Source organism: Taudactylus pleione, unplaced genomic scaffold (genome assembly GCF_031769625.1).
Source record: "Taudactylus pleione unplaced genomic scaffold, aTauple2 ptg000155l, whole genome shotgun sequence".
NCBI classification, from domain to species: Eukaryota; Metazoa; Chordata; class Amphibia; order Anura; family Myobatrachidae; genus Taudactylus; species Taudactylus pleione.
The window spans coordinates 3397776-3425003 of NW_028284557.1; the positions used below are offsets into that span (position 1 = coordinate 3397776).

The following is a 27228-nucleotide window of genomic DNA, read 5'->3' on the forward strand; positions in this document are numbered from 1 at the left end:
CCAGGCATTCTCCGACTTAGCTGCTTCCCGCTTCATCGTGATGAATCGTATAGCTCTGGGGGCTCCCTCGCAGCGCTATGTAACTGCCGCTGATTTGAATCGCCCTCAATATGTAGCTCTAGTCCTGCTATGTGTGTGACATGGCATACTACAACACACCTTGGCAACTTGTTAGTGGTGCACAATTGTAAAAAAGTTATTGTTTTAGATTATTCTTGACAGTGAAGACCGGGAAGCTAAAATATTCACTGAGCTCTGGTCCCTCTCACCACCAAGCAGAAGGGATACAAGTAAACTGCCCTGGAAATGCTGCAGACTCCATGATCTGGGGACATCAGTATGTGTGCTGTTCACATGCTTGTCATTGTAATTCATGAATTACAACATTTCAGTCTGACCCATGGTTCACACTTGTACCCACGTATACAACGTGTATGTAATCTTGTGTCTTTCTTATGGGTCTATCCACCATTTTTGGGCAGAAAGCCTCATTCTGCTCACATCAAACACGGTTTTATCATCATCCTGAGTAGCATGGCTGACCCGTTCTGGATCAGGAGCAACTTTATCTACAGTGGTTCTCTAGAAATCCAGCTCTGTACTGTTATTGTTTTTTCATTTGTTTGTTTTGTTTCCATTGTCAGTAAAACTACAGTATATTTGATAGGTTTGTCTACCAGTGTTAATTGTATATACATATTAGTCTACTTTTGCATTCAATTAAAAAAATGTAATCTAGTGCATAAAGAGCAGCTACAGAAGCTGAGTTCCTGCTCCAGACCCCTGCTCCATTATGATATCAGCTGTTTCAGACCTGGAAGCCATCTCTAGTACTGTGCAGAATATAATAGAAGCAGGTTATCACAGAGCAGGATGGAATGGATTTAGGCCCTCATTCAGAGCCGTACGCTCTGAACAGAGCGCACGCTCTGAATGAGGGCCGCCCTCCATAAAAATGGAGCGTCCTCCTGGACGCTCGTATAGCTGTGGGTCACCACCCACAGCCTATACGAGCGTGCAGTTTGATGGTCGCGATGGTCGTGACCATCGAAACTGCGAGCCGGAGCCTGCGGTTGAGGTTTTCAACCGCAAGCCCCTGGAGTGATTTTGGCTCTATCAGAGCCAAAATCACTCCCACTGACATCACTAGTGATGTCAGTGGGCCGGCTTCTGACGGGAGGCGTTCCCGTGGGAACGCCCCCGTCAGGGAGGCACGCCCACCAAAGGGGGCGTGCTGTCAATCAACATCGACAGCACGCCCCCTTTGATCAGACACAACGAGCAAAGGAAAGTCCTTCGCTCGTCGCGTCTGGCGCATGCGCAGAGCACACCATCGACCCACTTGCGAGCAGACAGCCGCTTGCGAGTGGGTCTGAATCAGGCCCTTAGTTAGCACTGCACACTTACATTTTTCCTATTTATCCATAGTCCCTGCAGCCAGTATTACCAATATGATTCAGTGGTAAACGACTTACCCTTTGGCACGTATCCCAGCATTGGAGAGTTTGTAATAAAGATGGGGACTTATCCACACAATAGTGGGTATGGCTATGGAGAGGATACTTTGTCCAAAACACTATGAAGGTTTTAAAAGAAAAACAACTTGTGTGACATCCTCTCCGTTTTACTCCTAGATGAATGATTGCAAGTTACAGTGATAAGATGCTGCGCTTGATTTGTGGAGTGGAGAGCACCTGTGTGCCACTACCTGTAAAATGGCAGCCCAGCCAAAACTACTAGTTATCACAGCACCACGGCTTGCGTGGAAGATTAGTAAGAAGTGATTGGATCAGCTATTGCCGAGTTCATGTGTCTCTATCATAAACATGTTTGGCGATTGCCTTCTTCCAGAGGTTTCCAAACTCTGTCCTCAAGGCCCCCATACATCAGCAATCGATTGTGGCAATTCTGCAATTTGCAGTCGATTGTGTATAAAAATCTGCAATGTATGGGCTTCACAGATCGCAGACTGCAACCAAAAAGTGATTGGAATTGTTAAATCAGATTGTCCAACATGTTGGATTTCACAGATCAATTGGGACTGTAAATTGCTAGTGTATGGCCATGATCAGCAGATTTGCATACCGTTACTAGTAAAATGATGGGCCTTTCAAGATTGGCAGATCTGTGTTTGCTGCAATCGATCTGCAAATCACTGAAAAAGATCTGTAATGTATGGGCGCAGATTGCTAGATTGGGAAATCCTAAGATCGAGCAATAAATCTTCAAATTGTTCAATTGTGGTTTTCAGATTGCTGATGTATGGGGGCCTTAACAGTAGAGGAATTAAGGATATCCATGTTTGACCACAGGTGACTTAATTAGTACCTCAGTCAATTTGATTTAGCCACCTGTGCTCAACCATGGATATTAGCTTATGTGTACCCAACGCGATATCGCCGGGACCTGCATCGACAAGTGCATGCGCACTCGCTGATGCTGGCCCCGACGGGGGTTGGGACATATGACATCGTTAACATCATCCTCCATCGGCCCTGCAGTAGGGCCAATGGGTGATGTCATTAACGACCAGCAGAAGCGCGCATATTATTATTATCCTTTATTTATATGGCGCCACAAAGGTTCCGCAGCGCCTTACACAGTACATAAATGAGCACACAAAATAAAACAGTTAATAGTAATATAAACAATACAGGACAAGGACATGGTTTATGCACATAGCTGCATAACACAAGCAGCAGAACCCCAACAACCAAATGTTAGGTGCCAATTGGGGAGTTAGGAGTAAAAGATACTATAAGTAGGGGGAGGAGAAGCACGTGAGGAGTGAGGGCCCTGCTCGAGAGCTTACATTCTAAAGGGGAGAGGCGACATAGATGGGGTAGATAGTGAGGAAGGAGCATGGAGCAGTGGGTTAGGATACGTGCTGCGGAATGTGTGTGTAGAGGATGACCTGATGTATGTAGAATTTAAGTTTGACATAACATCTATCCCTATGACAGAAAATAGATTATGTTTATGTGTTATAAGAGATGTAGCGCTTTAATTATTGTGTGTTCCATTTTAGCATCTACATACATCCTGCTAAGAATGCAGCTGTTATGGGACTGTCCCGCCATCCTAATACAGTAGTGAATACTTTAGTCCCAGCTGCTGGGTGCTATGCCATGCTCCTGTGAGTGGCTGCATCTCACATGCTAGACCCACAAACAAATGGGTGCAGCCATGCCCAACATGCTGTGGTCAAACAGGATGTTGCTGTATCTGGGCCCAGAATTTCTCATATGATGGGTACGCACAAGACTATTTACCTGCTGGATCGGCCAACATATTGTCTAGTGTGTACCCACCTTCAAAGCTAAACTGTTGGGTTACCGCATTTTGGAACTTCTGCCTTATTCTTTCATCTCAGCCTTTTGACGATCAAGTTGACGTAATGATTAATCTGAAAAAATGGTTCTGTACAACAATATTTCCATGACAATAGAAGACCACTATTTTTTCTTATTTTCAAAATACTGTAGTTGCACACAGGTAAAAGTATACAGTAACATACAATGAAGCTAGTAAGAGGGCAGCTTCCATCAACTATTACTTGGAAAGAAAAAAAATAAACTATTTTGCATGTCTTTATTAATATTCACAGAAAGAGACACCCCACAACCCTAAAATCCCACCCACACTGTGGACACAAAATGTTTGGCGGTTAGTATGAAAAAGGGGAGGGGCCTTTTGTGCCATATTATCATGTTGACCAATTTCTGTTTTAATGGAGGGCACTTATAAAATATACATTCAGTAGAGCAGCAAACACAGCGACGCCCCCTGGAGTGCACACTGTACATAAATGGCCAGCATTAATCAAGACCTCCGGTCATTGTACTGCCTAATCCTGTTTTATCAAAGTCCAAACAATTAAAATAACTTAGTCACGCTGTAGTTTATGGAAAGATCCAGTAGGGATTCCTCATCCCTAGACCAATGTTTAAACTGTCCCTTCATTCACAGTACAAACATATAAGAAGCTGGGAATTAAACTGGAGTTAAACGGACAGGGAAGGGCTGCATTCAAACTAGAATGTGCTGTGTTGCCCTACCCTCTTATAAATTATAATAAGAAACATTACAAAAAGATTGTGGATAGTAGGGATTAAATTACTCTTGTTTTGTCCATAGAAAATAAAAAAGTCCTTTTTTTTCCTATATACATATGTATAAAAGGCTCTGGATATACACACTTTTTTCAGGTGAGGGGTGGCCCAGGAACCCCATTGAGAGTAACTTTACGCCCTCGGCTGGCGGAGTGCCCATTGAGGAGGGCAGAGGCAGGGGGAAGTTCATTGTTGGGGTTTGGAGAGCTCTGGCCAGGAGTTGCTGGGCTGGGGAGGGAGGAGGAAGTAGAGGGAATTGGTGCTGGGCTGCTGGCCTTGTCACTGGTTGAATCCCCTTCTGAGGTTACTCCACGGCTTGGCTCCTGTAGGCTTCTTGGACGGCTGAATCGTAACCTCTTGCAGGTTGGTTGCACTCGATACTTGAGAGGGAGAGGACCAGTCTATGGAGTTAAGTGAAGTATTTTGATCACATTTTCCCAAAAACTAGGACATACTTAGCACATTATTTATCTTTTCATAAAAGCCTCCCCAATCTATTTTTGCTATAAGAACATACCATATTCACCTTAAGTATTGTGTTTTTATTATAATATATAATCAAATAAATAATTTCAAGTTCATAATTTTCAGAGTCTAACATCTAAACTGCATGGGCTGATTGTTACGCCAGGTACACACTAGACGATATGTAGTCCGATCCGGGGGATTGGACGACATGTCGGGTACATCGGCCACACTGGCCAATACAGCCATGGCCAAAAGTTTTGAGAATGACACAAGTATTGGTTTTCACAAAGTTTGCCGCCTGAGTGTTTTTAAACCTTTTTGTCAGATGTTACTATGGTATACTGAAGTAAAATTGGAGAACAAAACATCAAAATTTTGGGTCTATGGCCAGGAAACTCCCCAGACCTTAATCCCATTGAGAACTTGTGGTCAATCCTCAAGAGGCGGGTGGACAAAAAAAAAAAACACAAATTCTGACAAACTCTAAGCATTGATTAGGTAAGAGCGGACGGCCATCAGTCATTATGTGGCCCAGAATTTGATTGACAGCATGCCAGGGCGAATTGCAGAGGTCTTGGGGGAAAAAAAGGGTTCAAAACTGCAAATAATGACTCTTTGCATAAACTTAATGTAATTGACAATAAAATCCTTTGACACTTACGAAATGCTTGTAATTTTACTTCAGTATACCATAGTAACATCTGACAAAAGGTCTAAAAACACTCAAGCCGCAAACTGTGTGAATAGCAATACTTGTATCATTCTCAAAACTTTTGGCCATGGCTGTACCTGCTATGTCGCTGACTGTATGCGCGTTCCCGCATGCAATTCCCATGAGCAATATAGTCAGCAGGGGCCACGCTGGCTGTCACTCCCGGCATTGGCAAGTGTGTACGCACTTGCCGATGCCAGAACCTCGCCGGGTCCCGTCATTAACGAGGTCGGTACACCCTAGACATCATCTAGTGTGTACCGGCCTTTACTCTGTAAATGCCAAACCCATCTTAAAGGTTTGAACCAAACACCCTTGGATAAATGTACATTGGTGTTTTTAAACCCTCAAGTGATTGTTTTTTTTTTTTTTTCTTCTCTTATTGGCAGTGTTGAACATGAGAACTATTGTAATTGTCTTTTCACTCCCAAAAGCAGTCTAGTAAATATTTTCTATTATGCTGCTGAATAGTACCTGTATAGCATGGCAACTGCAAGGAGAGGAGCTGTCCGGAAGGAGGAATGGGGAGCATAACAGGTTAAAGGAAGCGGAGGGGGTTACCTGCTATGTTCTATAAAATGTATGTAATTGTATCCAGGCAGCAGGTACCCCAGGAGAGAGAGCATTGAAAAACACAGGGTGAGTTCTATACTAATGGCATAACGCTGCTTGTGTGTCCGGCCACATACTGATCTATAATCAGCTTCCTGCCAATGACTGCCTTGTGAGCTCCTGAACGAAGTCACTCAGGATAAGGGTATAGATAAATATGGATCCCGCCTCTTAAGCAGAGTCAGGGTACACACTTCCATTCAATACTCTCCCATGTGTGGACAATATTTTTTTTTCTTAAACTTACATAGTCACCTCTGTGCAAAGTAAGGCTCTGCATAAAATGTAGTCTTAAGCTGGGTACACACTGACAGATACATTGGCCGATCAATTGATCGGCCAATGTATCTGCTGCCCGTCTGGCAGTGTGTTCAGTGCGTTCACCGACATATGGCATTGGCTGTGCTGCACAGCCGATGAACAGATATGTCTGCGTATCTGACCCGACCCGGCTGCCGGGTCCCGCCCCCCCGACCCTGAGGGCACAAGCAGATGATGGCCGTTCAGTGTGTATGAATGACCATCATCTGCAGATATATCTGCAGATCACTCGATCTTAGAGAACAAAACCAAAAAGCCAATCCCAGGAATGGCTTGTGCAATCAGCATGCTAAACAGGCCAGAAAATTAGTATTAGTGCTCTCCTACACTAGGAAAGTATACATGTGTCAGTAAAGAAAACACTCAGCAGATATATTTTTTTCTTTATAAAGTTCACAGTCAACAATATTTAAATTGGTGGCTCACAGGCTGGTCAGTCGTGCAGGCTCGGAGCAAGGAGGAACAGAAAGCTGCTAGGTAGACCATTAGCTCTGTCACCCACCTAGGAAAATTCCAACATCATAATGGCCCCTCCCCTTTCTCTCCCCCAACAAGATTTAAATAGCCTGTGCTTAATATGACCTGCTATCTCTGTGACTTGTCCACTCTTAGGGGTCAATCCTATTAGCCGCGATGATCTCGCCGGTGCGAGTCATCGTGGCAATGGCCGCACTTTAAGACAGCCTGGATTCGATGAATTTTGCTCGCAGCCCCCTTCAGTTGCGAGCAAAATTCTGCTAATTCAAGCTCAGAGCGGGCTGTGAAATGTGCTAGGTGCTGGTCCGTTGCCGGCGTTTTAACGCCGTTGCAACGGCAACTCGCACATAATGGGATTGACCCCATAAAGAACTAAACTGCATCCATTTAAAGGGATGTAGTCAAGATCCCAGCGTGCGGGATGTGCCGAAATCACGACAGGTCGGGATTCTGGCACCAGTATCCCGACCTTTGGCATCCCAAAGGTAAGTATCAAGGTGTTAGTGCCTAACCCCGCCCCCTAACCTCCCCCTAAGGGGAGGATTAGGCACCAGGGAGAGAGTGTTAGGGTGCGGGGAGGGGGATAGGTTTAGGGTGCGGGGAGTGGGAGGTTAGGCTTAAGCACTATGGGGGGAGGTTTAGGTTAGGAAAACACTTACCGTTCATTCCTATGGGTGTCGGGATACCGCTGTCAGTATTCTGACCAGCGTCATCCCGACAGCCGGGATTTCATACCCAACCCCATTTAACACATAGTGAGTTTAGTGCTGATACTTCATAGAGAGCAGTGGGTAACCAAAAAACCTACCCGTCCCCAGGGATATATGTAAGCAATATCCATAAGTGTGTAGTAATCCTTCAACGGCTCCTCCTCATACAGAATCTCCACCTGCAACCAAAACAGATGGATGACTTATCATAAACAGAAAACACGCACTACTAAACACTGTGTGTTTACTGGGACAGAGTGCGTGGAAATACTTGTTCTGCTTAATTTCTGTTTCCAGTACCATATCTTAATGTGACCTTTCCATGAGCATTCAATGCTCTCTAATTAGGGGACCTGACACTGACACCAGAATGCTGCTGCAAAAATTGACTTTAGTATAGAGGATGGTGTTAGGAGTCACCTATTCAATCAGGAGCTTAATTTACTATATACAGATCGATCACGAGTTTGAATCGCCATGTTTTAACCGACAATACGGGGCAAATATAAACTATGCTGCCTTGATGATACATTTACTGTAAACCGTCAGAAAGGGGGCGTGGCTTGGACAGAGAGTGAAACGCGAGTCTTGCTACTAATCCTGATCGCCCTAGTGCTGGATCTCCCCTGGCACCCTGGGGGTGATTTTTACCAGGCTCTGGTGGCTGTGTGCCTCTCCCTGCTGTTCTATACTGTCTCTTGTGGCCTTCTCCTGGTTTGAATTCCGAGACGCAATCTTTTATTTCCTCCTGCCAGTTTCCTCACTGTTTGTGAGTGTCTCGCCCGCTGGTAGACTGTCTGCAGAGTCCTTCCGCTGACGTGTTCCTGTGTCTCTTCGGTCCCTGCACTGCCGGCTCGCTCCACAGATATCCCACAAACTGTGACTGTCTTGGATGCTGCTCTCCAGTCAGTATGCTCCCTGCCACTGTACCAGAGGATTGCTTGCTCCGCTACCCCCATGGTTTGTGGGACCTTCCTCCTTGCCTAACAGCTCCTAGCTGCAGATTGCTCCTTGGTGGCTGCTCTTGTACTGGGACACGCGGTGCTGGCCTCCCTGTGGGGCCGCCTGTCCACCGCCATCTTGGGGAATAGCTGTTAGTCCCAGTGAGACTGCTGCCGTTACTTATCCTATCTCGTTTTACTCGCTATATTGTTGTATGGAGCTTGCTTGGGATAAGGTACTTTTTTCATTCTTCCTATTGGGCTGCCTTGGTCTCTTCAGTCTGCTGCTCAGGGCTACCCTTATTGTCTCTTAACTGCTATCTTGCTGACCTTTACTTTTGTCTCCTGTGCAGTCCTCTCCTTTCTAAGTTCCTCACTGCCCTGGTCTTCTGTTCAGTACTTACCCTCTGGACTTTTATTTGGTTGCTGATACTTACCTACTGTTACAGTTCCCTCCTGCTGTGACTGTACCCTCTGTGGGGCCCATGGAACAACTCAGGAAGGAGGGTGGCAGCTCAAGTGGTGGGATTGTATTTGGAGTTGTCTTATATTTGTCAAGATAAGCAACAAATGCAGGTTAGGATTGCTGTGATTGACATTTGTATTTCCACCCTGGAGGACTGTGATATCCTGTCATTGGCCAGTTGACTCCCTTAGGGTATCAGGGGATGTTGTGTCCAGAAAAATTTGTTGCGACTGAAAGATGTTTTTTTCCTCCTTCGTTTACGGGCTCGCAATATCTTTCCATAGCCTCTTTCGTCAGGGGATCCTCTGAGAACATCTATTGATCTGGTTCGAACTGTGGACTCCGGGACGGGGTGTCCCGCCTAGACTGTCTTAACTGTATTTGCTTTATTACACTTGTTTGATTAAGTTTGCCTGCCTTATTTATTATTTGTTACATTCTGTTTCAATATTTTGTTGTGTTTATATCCTGTTTTAATCTTTTTCTTATCTGCTAGTAGTTAATTACCTTCAGCGTTTAATCTTTAATCTGTGATCGTATTCTCCTGGATTTTCTGTTTGTTTGGGTTTAAATTTTATACTCTGTTGGGATATTTTACTTTGTTACTTTTGGGAGTCTCTGCCCTTTTCTCCTGGGCTGGATGCACTATGGCCTTAAGATACATGTAGTTTCCCTCATTTTCTTGAGTTTGGTTGTATAGTGTAGTTTGGGGAACTGTGTTGTTTAGGGATCCAAATATGCTATGGCTGGTGGTATGGTATATAGTTTGGAGGGTAATGAAGGGAGGTTGGTGGTTGTTCTGTGTCAATGTCCATTATTCAGGTTACTGGCCGATATGTACAGTGTAATTTTTTAGCTTTATATTTGCTGTTTTGATATTTATGTACTCTATCACTTCTCTGTAGGTTCTGGGTGTTGCGGTATCCCCTATTTTGGCTATTTATACGCTGTTCCTTTCTGCTGGGCTTGTATTGATTCCAATGTATGTTCCATTTGCTACAATACTAGGCCACTCTGCTCCTCTTCTATGCTGTGCCTATTGTACTCTGTATCTGTCTGGTTTATTGAATTTGTTTTATCCATCCGTGACAAATTTCTATTTGTATTTATACTTCAGCCATTTGCCTTGTTTATTTTGCTCATTGTGCATTTTTGGTTGAAAATATAAAGATTTTATAAAAAAGCGCAATTTTATATATATAAAAAAAAAACTAAAGTACAGTAAAATTAGCTGTTAATGACAAAGTTGAATTTCTTACATCATCTTCTTTAAATATGCGTTATTTCACAGTCTTGGTACCTTGTACTTGCTTGGAACATCCATCTTGTTCCGTAAGAATTTAGCGAGGTGTGTTATAGTCATGGCTGCAGGACAGCGTAGGAACCGAAGACTGTTCCTCTGTCAGGGGAGATGTGAAATTTCCATTACATAAATTATTTAGTATCCCCTAAGCATAACTGTTTTTCATTACCTAGACATTGTGGCAAGATAAGGTTAAATGCCTATGATGCCTAAGAGCATAGATGAGTTGTTATAAAATGTTATCTGCATCTCGCTTACCTTCTCTACATCTTCACTTTCCACTGAATCCCGCATTTCATCACTGGTAAAATAAAAAAAAAACAACAACCATAAAATATCAGCTAGCCACCAATGTGTATGACCATGTCAGGGCCCTCATTCAGCAGGAACAAAATTATTGAATGTGCACCACCCATCAGTCTTTCTCCTTCCTACCGGGCATCTTCTGAGAACTGGATAGACAGACTGATATTCTCCTCCTCATGGACCAGCATCTCTCCGCTCTCAGAGGCTTTTTCCCCTTGCTCAGTGCTGGAACTACTGTTAGCTGTAAAAAGGAAAAAAAAATCCACACCGATCACATGACAGCAGTAGCTGTTATCATGCGTTTACATCAATCACATGTGGTGGACATCAAAAGTGGCAACGCTGTACTGGACACAAGTTTCCAAGAATGGATAAGCTATTTGCAACATTCATATAAGTAAAAATGTTTTGATGTTTGTATAATACATAAGGAGGTTTGTAATGTACATGAAACCATTTCACCATGCTATCTGCAGAACAGTAAGTGACATTGTATTTATTTAACCTTGAGTGTCTTTCTGTATGTCCAACCATAAGCCTATAATGGTGATGTGCATGTACGTGTCTAGGCAATCAAAATACTATATATAAGGAGTTTTAACTCTGCCAAGGCATGTGAATGTTCATATATGGATAAGTAAATATTTATATCTATTAAATGTTATTTTGTATGAAGAGCACATGGCAATGCTTACCATCTGTACGTGCGTAAGATGCATAGAAATCCCGTCGTCGCTTCATCTCATCTGTGGTGGAGACAGAGTTCTTTTCAGATTTACAGTTCTATTGGATTTGTGGCCATAGTCAATGTACTAGTCTCATATGTAGATACAACTGCCAGTACCCAACATTAACTCCTCTACTCAGCACCTCATTCCATTCATCACTAACTCTGTCACTTCGCCCTCTACACAATCAATGGGCACTGTAAGGCACTGAGTAATAAGATGTTGACTGATCAATAGAAAGCAATAATAGTAGCCTCATATACGGCAATGTGTAGACAGGTATGATGTGTTTCTGTAATGGCAGATATGAAGGTGATCTACTTGGCATGAAAAACCCCAAACATTGCATTTGTTAGGAATCCTTGTCTGTATGGAAGCACTGGCCTTTCTCATGGTGGTAGTAGAGTGATAGGGTAGTTGTACATACCATTGTTTAGTTAAAGGACTTTTCACCTACACAGAGTAGAGGGAGCCGTTTTGTGAACAGAATTAACATTTACATACTTTGTTTAATGCCATTAAACAAGATTACATGCAAAATAGGGTATCTAGTACAATAACTGAGTAATGGAAACACAGGCTTTGTAAAAGGTCTGTAGCCGAATGTAGTGAATGTACAACACCCATAATTGTGCGGAGGATGTATATAATCTGACAGCAACTTGAAATATGTAAGTTGTAGAAACTATGGAAACAAGCAATAAGTGTATTAAGAGGTCATACACAACCAAAGCCACACACATCTACTCACCTCTGAAGAGTCCTGGAACAAGCTTATATACAATATCTTGCAATGTTTTGTCTGACCTAAACAGGTAAATTAATATATTGTAAATATACTAAGAATGCAATTAACATAATAACAATAAAATATCCCTTTATATTTTTGCTGTAAAGGTTCACACACTTTTGGAAGTCACATGTGATTATTGGATCACTTAAAAAAAAAAAAAAAAAGTCTCATTTGTTTGATTTGGTTCTCTTTATCTACTTTTAGGACTTGTGGGAAATCTGAGGTAGTTTTAGGCCAAATTTCAGCAGAAATATAGAAAATTCTGAAGGGTTCACAAACTTTCAAGCTCCACTGTATTCATAGGAAAGACAATCTATACTTTTAAAATCTCTAAAGATAAATAAAGTATGCTTCATTCTAATAGTTATTAGGTGACATATGTTGTTCTAAATGCTCCTGCAACTCCCCCCCTCCCCCTTATAGACATTTTTACTTTGTTGCTAAAAATAATACAGCAGTACATGAAGAGAAGAAATGCACTCTAAAGACCCCCATACATTAGCAATTGAATGTATGTAAAAATCTTTCCCTTTTTCAATTGATTGTGGCAATTCTGCAATCGATTGAAAAAGGGAAAGATTTTTATACACAATCGATTGCAAAATGCACGATTGCTGCAATCAATTGCTGATGTATGGGGAACTTAACAAGCAATTTTAACAGTCACATTATAATGAAATTAATGAAATAATTTTAACTGAACCACAGAGATGTGCATCTTAAATTAAAGAAAAAGATAAGAGGTTTAGCATATTAATTCCAGATAAGAATTTAAAGTATCCTACATCGGTTAGTTTGTTGTTGTCCCAAGTTCTCGCTAGAGCACTCCCAGCACTTACCTGATGCTAAGAAGGGGACGTCCTTTGTGCACCTGGGAGTCACACATGGGACAGAATTTGTGAGCTTCTAAGTAGCGCAGGATACAAGTCTTGCAGACTGTGGGAAGACAGAGAAGGACAGGCAAATTGAAGAGTGAGACCGTATGCATAGTCAAGAAATGGTAACACATGCTTAATGTTGGCACATCCTGGAAAGGTATAAGAGCCGGTTGGCTATTTTAAAGTGGATGGAGATAATAAACTAACTGGATTTTTTTTTTCTTTTTTATGCAACATTGATTTTGCTCACATAACTGCTAAAATCTCAAATAGACTCAGAACTGCCACAGCACAATAACAAAAGAAAGTAAAGAATGAATTGTCAGAAATAGAATAATGCAGGTTTACAAAACAGGGGATTAAAGGTGGACTTACAGGAATGCAGACACTCTACAATAGTGGCCGCATCAATAAAGTATCCCCCACACAGGGCACACATTAGGTGCGGGTTGAGCTCAGTCATTTTGATCCGCATGGTCCGATGCATTGTGCAGCAGGGGAAGGGGATGTGGGGAGGGACTCTGGGAAAGAAGGGAGAGAATAGAATAATTAAACAGATATTTGTCAAAGCTTTGCAAACCAAGAATGCCAGTAATAGAGGAGTTACAGTACAGAAGAAAGGATATTTGGGACAGCTGGAGATAGTAAGAAATCTGATGTCACTGCCATCCTACCATCACTAAATTTATTGTAAATGACACCTGTCTACACAGACAAGTTTGGGGTGTGCAGCTGGATCATATAAGCAGTGTTTTCAATAAAATTTCATAGCTGTCTGGGATAATAAGTACTTCAGTAAAACGTTAAAGGTTTTGGATATAATTGCAAGTCAACATAATGAAGATGGAGAACAATTCTGATCATAATTTAGATTTGGTTTGCGTCATCCAGTCAAAATGCTTTAGGATCATACAGAATTTACACTTTTGTTGGACTGGAGAAGGGGCCAAGAGGCATTTGGAAATTTTTATAGTTTATTTTGATTGGTTCCAGGGGTTAGGGTTAGGCTTTGGCACTAGGGGGTTGGGGGTCAGCGTTAGACACCAAGGGGGGAAGGTTAAGTTTAGGCACTAACGGGGAGGGTTACTATTCTTACCCGACCCCTGTCGGTATACCGAGTATCAGGATTCCGCTGTCTGCATTTTGACAGCAGGCATCCCGACTGCCGATATTTCATACCCAACCCGTATAAAATGAATCAGCTGGAGGGCAAGTGGTTACAGTGCATACTTACAGCAACGGCAACCATTATGAACCAATAGTCATCACAATCTGCCAATGAACCAGTAGCATCACCCCTTCCTTCCATCAACTTCTTGTAAAATTTGATAGAAGCAATGAAGTGAATGCACAGATGACAGTCTAGACAATCACAAGCTGTCATCATTGTAAGACTTACCTGGCAAACTTGCGTTAAGAGAAGAAAAAAAAACAACACCTTTTAAATATTATTTGAGTATGTAAAGGGGGCGGAGAGAAAACCCCGGAAACAGTCGAGAATGACACACATTTATTTATTAAAATAGAGTTGGGTGACGTGTTTGTAATACAGATTGTAACCTTCTTGGAATAGACTCATATAAATTTTGAATAGTATCTAGTGGAATGCTATATAACCTTTCATGAATAATGTCTTCAGGATTCTGGAGAGATGACGGAGGATGGATTCTGCTTTTCACTCTATCCTCTATTGTTGCCCAAAGCACCCCAATGAAATGTAAGTGACTATTTTGCTGGCCAGGGAAGATGCTGAAGTTCATCTTCATGCTCCTCAAAGCAAGTCTGAACACTTTTGCCTGTGTTTATGGGATCTTTGTTGGGAAACATTTGAAGCATGGGATGCACCTGTTTGTCCAAAATACCCAATCACTGCAGTAATTTGGCCCTTTAGAATTATTATAGGACTGGCAGAATACCAAGATGTTGCTGCCCTAACCATATCAGTCCCACCTCCATTTAACAATTGGAACCAGGCATTCAGGACAGTAGCCTTCCACGGGTGTTCTTACATAAATTCAGCCTGATATAAGGAACAGCATGAAGAATGACTCATTGCACCATATTACGAGCTTGCAAGCATCACACTTCCAGGTTTTATAACCATTACACCATTTTTTTTGGCCTTTTAGAAGTTTGACAACTGAAGCTCGATCATAGATGTTGGATTTGAGAAGCTCATCGCACTGTTTTTGTAGGAACTGGGTCTTCAAGATGAATATTGAGTTCTGATGTCACATTTACTGTTCAGCACAGTTTTTGGCTTGTGGCCACTAATTCTCCTAGCTGATGAAGTCTTACCATGCTATACATATGCCGTCATAACCTCGGAAACTGTTGCTCTGAATACCCCAATTAGAGTGGCCGATTTTGTCACTTATGCGCCAGCTACATGTGCTTGTTTAAATGTGACAGCGCTCCATTCTTACAGTACTTCCACACAGACTAATACTCACCACAATGTTTAATTGACACCAAAGCTATACAGCATAAACAAACAAAAGAATGACAACAGACCTGAACAATTAATGCTCTTGCAGTGTAGCCAATGCAAACCGTTCCAACCCCGATTTTGTCTAGTGTTTTCGTTTTTGGTCCACCCCCTTCTGTCAGTTTAAATAAAATAAAAAACCCTGGGGGTATATTTAGTAAAGTGCGGGTTTTCAGAAGTGGAGTTGTTGCCCATAGCAACCAATCAAATTCTACTTATTTATCTAGCACCTTTTAGAAGATAATAGCTAGAATCTGGTTACTATGGGCAACAACTCCACTTTTAAAAATCTGCACTTTAGTAAATAGAATTAAGTAACGCCACATTTTATGATAAAATTAAAAATATTTAGATTTTTTTTCCTAACGATACAGGGAATGCCCATTTGCTTTGAAAAAGGATCTGAAGTACAACAGAGTCTGCAAGAAATCCTTAATGTAATAGCAATCTGTGCCCCTCCAATGTAAATGTGCTGCAGTTAGTGGTTAATACCACAATTGGGTTAGTGGTATTATGTGGAAATCTCTGTTGGGAACCTTGAAGAAACAGAATGTTCCTCTGAATAATAATAATTAAAAGGTCCTCTTACCACTCAACCTCAGCTGTTTAATGTACTCTTCCCGGAGTGTGTTTGGTTTGCCACCCTATGGGTATAGTGCTAGCGATCCGCCCCAACTTTGCACAGGAGCAATTTTAAATGTACGGTGATAGTCTTTTTTTTTAACCAAGGTCTTATAAGATTGCTTTGTAGATGATTTTCCTCCTGAAGTCAAAATGGCCATGTATAGTTGAAAAACAGTCTCCATTTAGGTAATCTCCAGTCACGTTAAGTGTCTGTCCTGTGCTTTTATTTATTGACATGCCAAAGCAGACTCTTACCGTGAGTTGGATGCTAAAATAAATGGAAAAACTGAAATTTTGTATCGGTAAACAGGGCATTCATAAATCATCACTGCTCGGCTCCCTTCCGTCATACATTCATGTTTCAAACATCTAAACAAACCGTCTTCAACAAATGCTCTATAAAATAGTGAAAACTGCATCAAAATCCGTACAGTGATTCTCAAGATTAGCCTGAACAGACAGACGCCTTCCAGGGACTTTATTTCATACTATGGGCCGGATTCAATTAAGTGCAATGTTTCGCAGCAAAGTTTTCGTGCTTTCACAATGCGCATCCGCTTTTCGCCCTATTCAATTGCAAAACAGGCAAAAACGCATATATGCGAATGCGGCAAATAGCGAAAAAAGACAACAGTTTTTTTTTTTTTTTAGGGAAATCAGTCTATACCACCTAAAAAGCATAACTGACATGGGGAATCAATACAGAAGTGTATTAATAACCCTAATAAAAGTAATTAGGGTATTTCAATTGAGTCAAAGGGCTGTTTTATGCATATTTGCATGTGTGGAAAAATGATGGAAAGCCATTTCTTTTGGGAAAAATAATTGCTGTAGTTAAATTGGGGGGGGTACATTAATATGGGTGCTAGTATATTTTTGTGTCTATAAAGTGCAGATTTAAAAATAGTTACACATACACCTGCTGCAGCCACCTGCAATCCTAAAAACACCTGTCCCATCCATACAGCCCCCCAAATACCTGTCTCAGTACTTTAAACCCATTTTCCAACACTGTTTACATTTCCGCTCCAAAAATGACATGTCTTTTTTTGTGGTGAATTAAGATTATTTTTTATTTTTTTTTGCCTAATTAATCATTAGGGGAGTTGTCCAAAGGGTTCTGAACCAAGTCCCCACATTTGTACCCCAAAATATGGATTTTGCACTTCTGCTCACCCGCCTTTCAGTGGAGAAACTTTTCCGCTTACTTTTGCTTATGGAGTTTACATCCTGGAATTTAATAAGTTGATGCTTCGGGAACAGGCAAAAACTGCGTATCGGCGAAAACTTTTTGCCGATTGCGGCTTTTCACCCCTAATTTAAAACGGGCCTATGCATCAATGTGGCTGTAAGCTGAAGCAGCCACAAGTGTCCACCACCACAATTTTAAATGAAAGGAGGGGGGGTTATCCTTCAAAGTGGCAGGTTAACAACAAAAAAGGTAAAAACAACAAATATCATATTTATAAATGTAATTTTCAATAAATTATGAGATAAATAAGCATGGCTCCATATGAAAGCAACACAAGTAATCTGATGGACTGATAAGGATAGTAAGAAATGTTAGAATTGTGACGTACTGCATAATTTACCCCTTATAGTAGATTAAATTCTCTTATAGAGCATATTCAAAATAGGGTAATTGAAGTTATGAGACAACAAAAAGTAATAGGGAACGCTACACAGACTAGGTAACCGGAAAAGATATGATCACTAAGGTGCTCTGCTCATATTACATTACTACAGAATTACAGCAATGAATGAGTGAAAAATGGACTTGGAGAGTTTCTTAGGACTGTTTACTTTTGCTGTTGCATCAAATATTGATGGAGTGTTGGATATATCAATGGAAGACACTCCACTAACTGTCAAGTGTTCACTTGCAAAATTACAATAGTGCAGTTGGCCAACATTAAAAAACAGGTACATACCTTGAAATTAGGGACAGCTGGCAACTACAGGTGATGTGCACCATATTTACACTACGCACAGCACTGCTATTTGCTGCGGTACATCACTACTAGAACAGTGCCATCTAGTGAATGTCTGACAAACTGCAGACTGCTTACAGTGGATAAAGCTTTTTTTCAGCTATGTTATCTTCTGTTTCAACAAGAACACAAGCTGCTAATATTTTCACAGTAAGTAATAACTGATGTGTCCCTTAATGCTTGAAACATTTGCCTCACTCCAGGCTATATGTTACTGCTGTGACAGAAAGGGTTCTAGAGATAGAGGTCTTGAGTGTGTTCCTATGAAGCAAGACAGATCATATGAAACGTGGGGTATGGTCCACAATCACAACACCCTTTGAATGAAATGCAGAATGACATTAGTGGAAAACACAATTTACTAATGAACAACTAAAACTTTTAAATAAGTTTAGTTTGTGCCTAGGAGCATGTAGTGGATGTCACATGCTCTTCAGAGATGGTTTCCAGTGTCTGTAAACTGATCCTGACTCTACAGGTTAAGGTATGCGCCATTTGAGGAAACCCCTTTATCCACTGCTTATTTTAGCAAAATCCCTTTGTGTCTGCAAAACCTCTATTAAACTTGAATATGAACTCTTGCTTCCACAGTGTTCGCTTTTACTAAAGCTTCACATACTTTGCACTCATGACTGAAATAGTCTAGTTGCCTGCAAAGAGATTGGTCTGTTTTTGGTTACATTAACACTTACACTACCAAAAAATAACAGGTATCTCTGTGGTCATGACTGAAGCTGAATGACAGTCACCTCATAATCAGGAGACTGCGGCTTCATGCATTGTGCACTACTTTTTCTAGTGAATGAATAGACTGTATATTGGTTTAGTCTATGAAATGGCTGCCTCCTACATGACCAAATCTTGACAAGGTTTGGGACCCCGGCTCGCCTCACAAAACACTCCCTTCCCATATGAGTTAGGATGAGTTACCTCATCCTTTACATTGGTAACCACACTTTAGGATCTTTCATTTCTTCTCTCCTCATATTTTTGTCTCTATCTGTCCATTGTCTTCTTTCTTCATAGTCTGCCACACACCTTCCCCCTTTCTGACTCGATCCCTCCCTTTTCCCCCTCCGATATTCATAAAATTGGTCACCATACTGTAATCTATATTTCGATCGCTGCAGACTGTATTACATCTTTTCTTTATTATATTGCTTATCTACATCAATGTCTGTATTCACTGTGACCTTTCAATAAACCTTGTTTAGAAAAAAAAAAAAAAAAAAGAAGAAGAAATGGTTGACTCCACAGTTAAGAATAGAGGAAGAGTTAGTCTTTCCAAATGCCATAATGCAATAGAATAATAATAATAATAATTAATAGGTTCTCCATTCACTGCATTATTCATTTAGCAAAAATAAAAGTATGGGGCTCTAATGTGGTCCCTTATGCTCTGTTTTCTGTCTGGTAAGCCAGCTTCCTCCAGAAGTAAATTTATTAAGTGTACAGTCAAGTCATAAGACTGATCATTATTGGAGTGACTTCTTCCTCTACACTTCCTGGCTCTCCTTCTGTTAGGTCTGGGTCTAGGGGTGCAGTATAAGCTGATAGGGAGGCACAGGTTCTCTTTAAAGTAAAATTCCCATTTAAATGTAACATTTTCACTGAGTTGCACTGTCTCTTTAGTGGGCCCTGGGAACTAGGGGGGTGATGTATGACCCAGCGATATGCGGGAGAAGTGGTAGCGCACGTTGCACTGATACAGATGTATTAATACACCATGCATTAATGTGGGGTTGGGCGGATCGGCGCTATCTATAAGATAGCACGCTGATGTGCCACCCAATGTGTGAATGGTCAGTGGCACTGTTTGTTCCCACAGCTGCAGCTATCGATATCGACAGCTGCTGTTCCCCTATCCCCACAGCAGGGACTGCACTGTCCCTGGCTGCCGGGCTGCTCGCAAGATCTTGCGATGCTTGCCCAGTGCAGCCGGCCAGGAAGGGGGACACATCGCATCAGCACTAGGCATATGTGTTGTGTGCTCTGGTGGGATCGCTGGAGGGGGGAGTTTTCCCTCGCCCACTCTGGCAGATGAGATGTTAATACATCTTATCGGTACTGCTTCCTGCTAGGCCTCGGTAAAGAGATAGTGCAGGAAGAGTTATAGTGTCACGATACATGCCGCTATAATACATCTCCCTCTAGGTCAGTGTTGGCTAACCTTGACACTCCAGCTGTTGTGGAACTATATATCCCAGCATGCCCTGCCACAGTTTTAGCATGCCCTAATAGCAAAACTGTAGCAGTGCATGCTGGGTTATGTAGTTCCATAACAGCTGGAGTGTCAAGGTTAGCCAACACTGCTCTAGGTGCTGAAACAGTTTTCCCCAGAACTCTGCTGTTTTTCTAGTACAACACCAGCAAAAGTTGCTTTTTTCTCATTCTATGATGGCCTCTGTAAGTAGGTGTGGCCTGAGGACCAGCAGTAGCTGCAAGCTCCATACTTATGGCTGCTTATTGGACTAAACAGTCACATCCCCTAGGCTGTATTAGCAGTTTCCATACACTGGGAAAAATGGTTTCTCGGGTATCCATAAGAGGAAGGAGCAGTTTGGTAAAAATGTAAAGATTACTCATGAATGCAACTTTATGTTTGGGATTCCAGCAAACCTGGATACTTACAAGACACAAAGCATTTCATTATTGCTTCCACTGGATGCCAAGCGAATTATTATTAAAAGTTACTTACATAATGCAAATATATTCATTAGCACTTTAATTAGAATAGTCATTAACATTAGTCCTTTTCCCAGGAGAGCTTACAATCTAAATTCCCTACGACATGTACACACATACACTAGGGTGAATTTTTGTCAGAACCCAATTAACCTATATGTTTTTGGATTGTGGGAGGAAATTGGAGCACCCGGAGGAAACCCAAGTAAAAAAGTGTAGAACATACAAAGTCTACAAAGATAGACCTTGGCAGGAATCAAACCCAAGACCTCAGTGCTGTGAGGGAATAATGCTAACCATTAAGCCAACTGTGAAGTAAATAGTATTTGTTAAAATGATTCTCGTTAACCAATGTACATTTGAATGACAGAAAAATAAGTATGTGTTGTTAATCCGAGGCAAAACTGAAATACGTGAAAAAGGACAGATCATACAGTCAGGCTGTGACATAGCTGAGAAAGGGTAACCACAGCAATTGGCTGAAGATTAATTTTTCTGTGCCATTTGCATGCTAACATTATGCATCTATGGACAATATGTCAACTTAAATTACCTAGCAAATCACAGAACAGCTCACACTTATGGATATATACAAATATGTAGCAAATGTTTTGCTGAAGGTAACCATTTTGTGGGCTGATTGTGGCATGTCACTACTTCCTGGTGAATGGATAGCCTGGCTTCTCATGAATATTGGTTCAGCCCACAGAATGGCTGCTTTGCTTGTGTGGAGTGCAATCAAATAATCTAAACCCAACTGTAGAGGCAGTAGACTCCTAAACATTTGCCTAATAACATAAAAGGGGGGTGGCTAGTTTAAGACCACTTATTGTTACTTGGTAGGGACCCTCCCACATGGGCACCCAATATTATTGCTATTCTCTTTTCCCATGGCTCCAATAATTAATTCTTTTTTCCAAGCTTTAGAACTGTGGGTGTCGATTATAATGCCATGGTGAGTGTTTCACAGCTGGGCCTACAATCTGTTAAACAGATATAAACCTAGAAATTAGGGGCTGTTCTATAATGATATTTTTATACAGGTTGAGTCTCCCATTTCCATTATGTTTTATATACACCTTATACACACAGCCTGAAGGTAATTTTATACAATATTTTTAATAATTTGTGCTTTAAACAAAGTTTGTGTACATTGAATCATCAAAAAGCAAAGGTTTCACTATCTTAGTCATGCTAAAAAAAAAACCTGTATTTCGGAATATTTGGATATGGAAGACTCAACCTGTATCTTCTAAACAATACTGCCAAGATTTCAGCATTATGAAGACCAAATATATGACTGTCCAGTAATAATTATAGAGTGGGCTTTATCATATACAAACCTGTGGGTGCCTGAACAACTAGCACAAGCGAGGCTCAGAAATTGTAATGTACAATCTGTATCCGATTATAGCTTAACGACCAAGTAATGGTACTATACAGAGGTTGCTATTTGCAGTTCTTTTACCTGGGGCTCTGCCGTTTCTACAACACAGGTCAGGCAAATTAATTTTGTTAACCAACTTAAAATGGCAGCAGAATTGTGGTGTGATTGGGTAGGCCGACCACTTGTGATATGTCCTCTCTCTCAACTTTTGTTTTTCCCCGCCTGGGCCTGTAGTAGCCCTGTGATGATGGTGGGGGCCTGCGGGCCAGCACTATCAACTTTAAGCAGGTGCTAGTGCAACTTTAACTAATGGTTGCATTGTCTTTAACCAGGTTAACCATACTCTTTAATTCATTTGCCCCAAGTTTCCATGTTAGGAGGGTGACCATACACAGTGTGAGTGATATCTTGGCAGACTTTCTGTGTGTGAATTGGTGTATATTCATACACATGGGCAGGCCTAGTGTTGTCACCGCAACTTCCATGGATGCATACTCTGCGTTTTCACCTATATTACATGGAGTTGTGATTGTGGGGAATACTGTATTTTTTTTATAAGAGATTCAGTGGAATGTCCGACTAACATTGCACAATGTATTTAATCTTCATGGCTTCATATCTCAACTTTTCAGTTTTCGTTTTTATTGAATATTTATATTGTACTTTGTGTTCACAACTGTTTTGACAAAATGGAAATGTGTACTTTACATACTCATTGCAGAGAGAACCCAATGAATGTTTTAAATGGTACTTGTGTACTTTATCTACACAAGTATTGAAAGTTGTCCCCACCTAAAGAAGAAAGTTGTCCGCTCGCCACGCTTCGGGCTTGGTGGCTCGCTACAAGGTTATATTCCCCCTCTATGCCCACTTGGATGGTAGGGAATGACGCTGGACACTGGGAATGACGCTGGACACTGGCTGATGACGTCAGGGTCCTCTCTGTGAAGGGGATTTAGACATTACCATGATGGATAATAAGCTTGGGTTTTCTCTGCAATGAGTCCATAAAGTGCACAAGTACCGACAACATTAAATAAAAATAAAAAAATAGCTATCCAATAGTAATCTGACAGTTTTCAGAGTTGCAGCAAATATAGGGGAAGTTCTGCAATACTTCAATATACTGCAACCACCAGTTATCTCTAGGTTGCTTCTATCACACTAATCACCACTTTGTAGGTGAAACCACCTCTAAACTTGCTAGCAACTGAATGCTTATATTATGCAAATATTTTATTACTGTAAATTACAATTTCAAACAAAAGCAGTTTCAGTGATTCTGTCACAAACAATTTGCTGTATACTCACTACAATGTACAGTGCTACCACACAGACATTCCAGTGCTTTGCAAGATACATACTACGGTCACATATACATGGATGCTTTATAAGTTACACTCTATTGTCACATATACAGATGTGTCCACATACATCCTCCGTGCGCTACAAGTGTCGTGTTACACATAACTCGTGTGCGCCGTGTGATTCCGTAGCGCCAAGCGTATTTTCGTGATCATTTTTCTCCTTAAATGCGTCTTATTTGCAAAGCAATGCGGCTAGGACACACAAGCAAATGATGGGGCTTATGGCAAAACAGGGTGTCATGCCTATATTCTGTGTGCGACTGCGGCTGTTTCTCCATGTGAAATGCTACGTTACAGCCGCTGGCACTGTAATATCGCATTTTGCATGCAGAAACAGCCGCAATCACACAGAATATAGGTATGCCACATATCATCGTAATCAGCAGAAGCTGCTTGTGCGTCCTAGACGCATCACTTTGTGAATGAGGGAAAAGGTAGCATGAAAAGACGCTCACAGCATGGTGCAACTAGAAGGGCTGTTTGACGTGCAAGGAGGCTACATATCTGTACATGGATTCTATGTAAGTTACACACTATTGTCACATATACGTGGATGCTTTGCAAGTTACACACTATTGTCACATCTATGTGGATACTATGCGAGTTACACACTATTGTCACTTCTATGTGGATGCTATGCAAGTTACACACTATTGTCACTTCTATGTGGATGCTATGCAAGTTACACACTATTGTCACATCTATGTGGATGCTATGCGAGTTACACACTATTGTCACTTCTATGTGGATGCTATGCAAGTTACACACTATTGTCACTTCTATGTGGATGCTATGCAAGTTACACACTATTGTCACTTCTATGTGGATGCTATGCAAGTTACACACTATTGTCACATCTATGTGGATGCTATGCAAGTTACACACTATTGTCACATCTATGTGGATGCTATGCAAGTTACACACTATTGTCACTTCTATGTGGATGCTATGCAAGTTACACACTATTGTCACATCTATGTGGATGCTATGCGAGTTACACACTATTGTCACTTCTATGTGGATGCTATGCAAGTTACACACTATTGTCACTTCTATGTGGATGCTATGCAAGTTACACACTATTGTCACTTCTATGTGGATGCTATGCAAGTTACACACTATTGTCACATCTATGTGGATGCTATGCAAGTTACACACTATTGTCACATCTATGTGGATGCTATGCAAGTTACACACTATTGTCACATATACGTAGATGCTTTGTAAGTTACACACTATTGTCACATCTATGTGGATGCTATGCAAGTTACACACTATTGTCACGTGTGGATGCTTTGTGAGTTACACACTATTGTCACATATACGTGGATGCTATGCAAGTTACACACTATTGTCACAATATACATGGATACTTTGCGAGTTACACACTATTGTCACATATACGTGGATGCTTTGTAAGTTACACACTATTGTCACATCTATGTGGATGCTATGCAAGTTACACACTATTGTCACATGTGTGGATGCTTTGTGAGTTACACACTATTGTCACATATACGTGGATGCTATGCAAGTTACACACTATTGTCACAATATACGTGGATACTTTGCGAGTTACACACTATTGTCACATATACGTGGATGCTTTGTAAGTTACACACTATTGTCACATCTATGTGGATGCTATGCAAGTTACACACTATTGTCACAATATACGTGGATACTTTGCGAGTTACACACTATTGTCACATATATGTGGATGCTTTGTAAGTTACACACTATTGTCACATCTATGTGGATGCTATGCAAATTACACACTATTGTCACATCTACGTGGATGCTATGCAAGTTACACACTATTGTCACATCTATGTGGATGCTATGCAAGTTACACACTATTGTCACATCTATGTGGATGCTATGCAAGTTACACACTATTGTCACAATATACGTGGATACTTTGCGAGTTACACACTATTGTCACATATATGTGGATGCTTTGTAAGTTACACACTATTGTCACATCTATGTGGATGCTATGCAAGTTACACACTATTGTCACAATATACGTGGATACTTTGCGAGTTACACACTATTGTCACATATACGTGGATGCTTTGTAAGTTACACACTATTGTCACATCTATGTGGATGCTATGCAAGTTACACACTATTGTCACAATATACGTGGATACTTTGCGAGTTACACACTATTGTCACATATATGTGGATGCTTTGTAAGTTACACACTATTGTCACATCTATGTGGATGCTATGCAAATTACACACTATTGTCACATCTACGTGGATGCTATGCAAGTTACACACTATTGTCACATCTATGTGGATGCTATGCAAGTTACACACTATTGTCACATCTATGTGGATGCTATGCAAGTTACACACTATTGTCACAATATACGTGGATACTTTGCGAGTTACACACTATTGTCACATATACGTGGATGCTTTGTAAGTTACACACTATTGTCACATCTATGTGGATGCTATGCAAGTTACACACTATTGTCACATATACGTGGATGCTTTGTAAGTTACACACTATTGTCACATCTATGTGGATGCTATGCAAGTTACACACTATTGTCACATCTATGTGGATGCTATGCAAGTTACACACTATTGTCACATCTATGTGGATGCTTTGTGAGTTACACACTATTGTCACATATATGTGCATACTTGGCAAATAACAGTGCCAAAATACCAGAATGTGTATATGGTAAATGTATAAAATATTGTTCATCATTAACAGTACCCTGCAGAGATGTCACATACAGGACTATTATGTTGTAGAAATATTTTGTAATGACAACAAAGTGCTTAACAGTGAAATAGCAGCAAACTATATATGAGACTGTATTTACAGAGTGGCAGGTGGGATGTACAGAGTATATAAAGGAAGTTAATTAGGGTCCCTACATAGTATATAGCCTTTAAACTATAAGTAACTGGTCAAAATTGACCTGACAGCTGTCCCATGCTGGTAAGTCATTGTTTCTCTCTAGGATGTTTTTAGTGATGAACAAATAAGTTTCCTGCATGTAGTCAGTGGCACCTCTGTCAGTCCTGGGTGCAGGTGACAGTCTGACACATGATGGGATCTCACAACATCACTACAGGCAGACACACATACATTGTAATAGCACAATCATGGAAAAATCAGCTATTAGTTTATGACGGTCTTGAATAATATTTCTGTAACAAATGTGCAGAGCTGCCATCCTGCATAACCACCATGCAACCCCTCATATCTAGGAATAAAATATTGCACACAGCATATAACCCGAGACTATGGGGGGGAGGAAGAATTGAGAGACATGAGGTTTATCTGAACCCTAAAACCGTGGCGCTGTGCCTTATGTGCCCCAGTGACAGGGCAGGGGTGCAGGAATTACAGTGCAGTAGGGGAAAATCCCCCAAGAAAAAGATCTAGGGAGATTTCCAGATGATTATGTGGCTACAGTGTATTACATGATACATCCCCCCAACAGGATCCAGGGTATAGGAGGGTTCACACGAATATGAGACTGTAGAGCAGCTGTACGTGAGCCCCCAGAGTAAGACCGGAACGTACAGCCCCCCCATGGCAGAAGACTTGGGGAGGGGGGGGTCGCTCTAGATTAGAACATGGTCACATCTGGCCGATACTTCTGTATATACCTGAGATAAGCGGGACTCTGGTTATTCGTATATAGGGGGCGAAGGGGGTCAACAGGCCCCCCTAAAATGACACCCCCTTTCTGCCATGAGACCCCCACAGGGGGACAGCATTCGTGGGTCCGCCCCCAGGCGCCTTACCTGGTGATGCTGGCTCTGCTTCCCTCTGTGGTCCGCCTGTCTCTAAGATTATTTCTCCAATGGCTTTTCCCCTCCC

At 41.3% G+C, this 27228-nt stretch overlaps 1 protein-coding gene across 1 annotated transcript; it reads right to left on the reverse strand.

Moving 5' to 3' along the window:
* Positions 1 to 2687: 2687 nt before the first annotated feature.
* PCGF2 (polycomb group ring finger 2) lies at positions 2688 to 27228 on the reverse strand. Its single transcript, XM_088474602.1, has 10 exons — positions 27153 to 27228; positions 13203 to 13348; positions 12789 to 12885; positions 11908 to 11963; positions 11124 to 11174; positions 10558 to 10669; positions 10381 to 10423; positions 10120 to 10218; positions 7511 to 7591; positions 2688 to 4513 (listed from the first exon to the last, which is right to left on the reverse strand). Exons 2-10 carry the CDS (start codon positions 13312 to 13314, stop codon positions 4205 to 4207), a joined length of 960 nt encoding a protein of 319 aa, XP_088330728.1. The 5' UTR covers positions 13315 to 13348; positions 27153 to 27228; the 3' UTR covers positions 2688 to 4204.

What these genes read in the sequence shown, in the direction of transcription:
- PCGF2 (XM_088474602.1), bottom strand. Translation starts at nt 13,314, where the DNA reads ATGCATCGGACCATGCGGATCAAAATGACTGAGCTCAACCCGCACCTA. An exon ending in AAAGTGAAGATGTAGAGAAG is followed by an intron (nt 10,219 to 10,380) that starts GTAAGCGAGATG and finishes CTCCCCTGACAG; the next exon opens with AGGAACAGTCTTCGGTTCCT. An exon ending in ATGTTCCAAGCAAGTACAAG is followed by an intron (nt 7,592 to 10,119) that starts GTACCAAGACTG and finishes TTTTGGTTGCAG; the next exon opens with GTGGAGATTCTGTATGAGGA.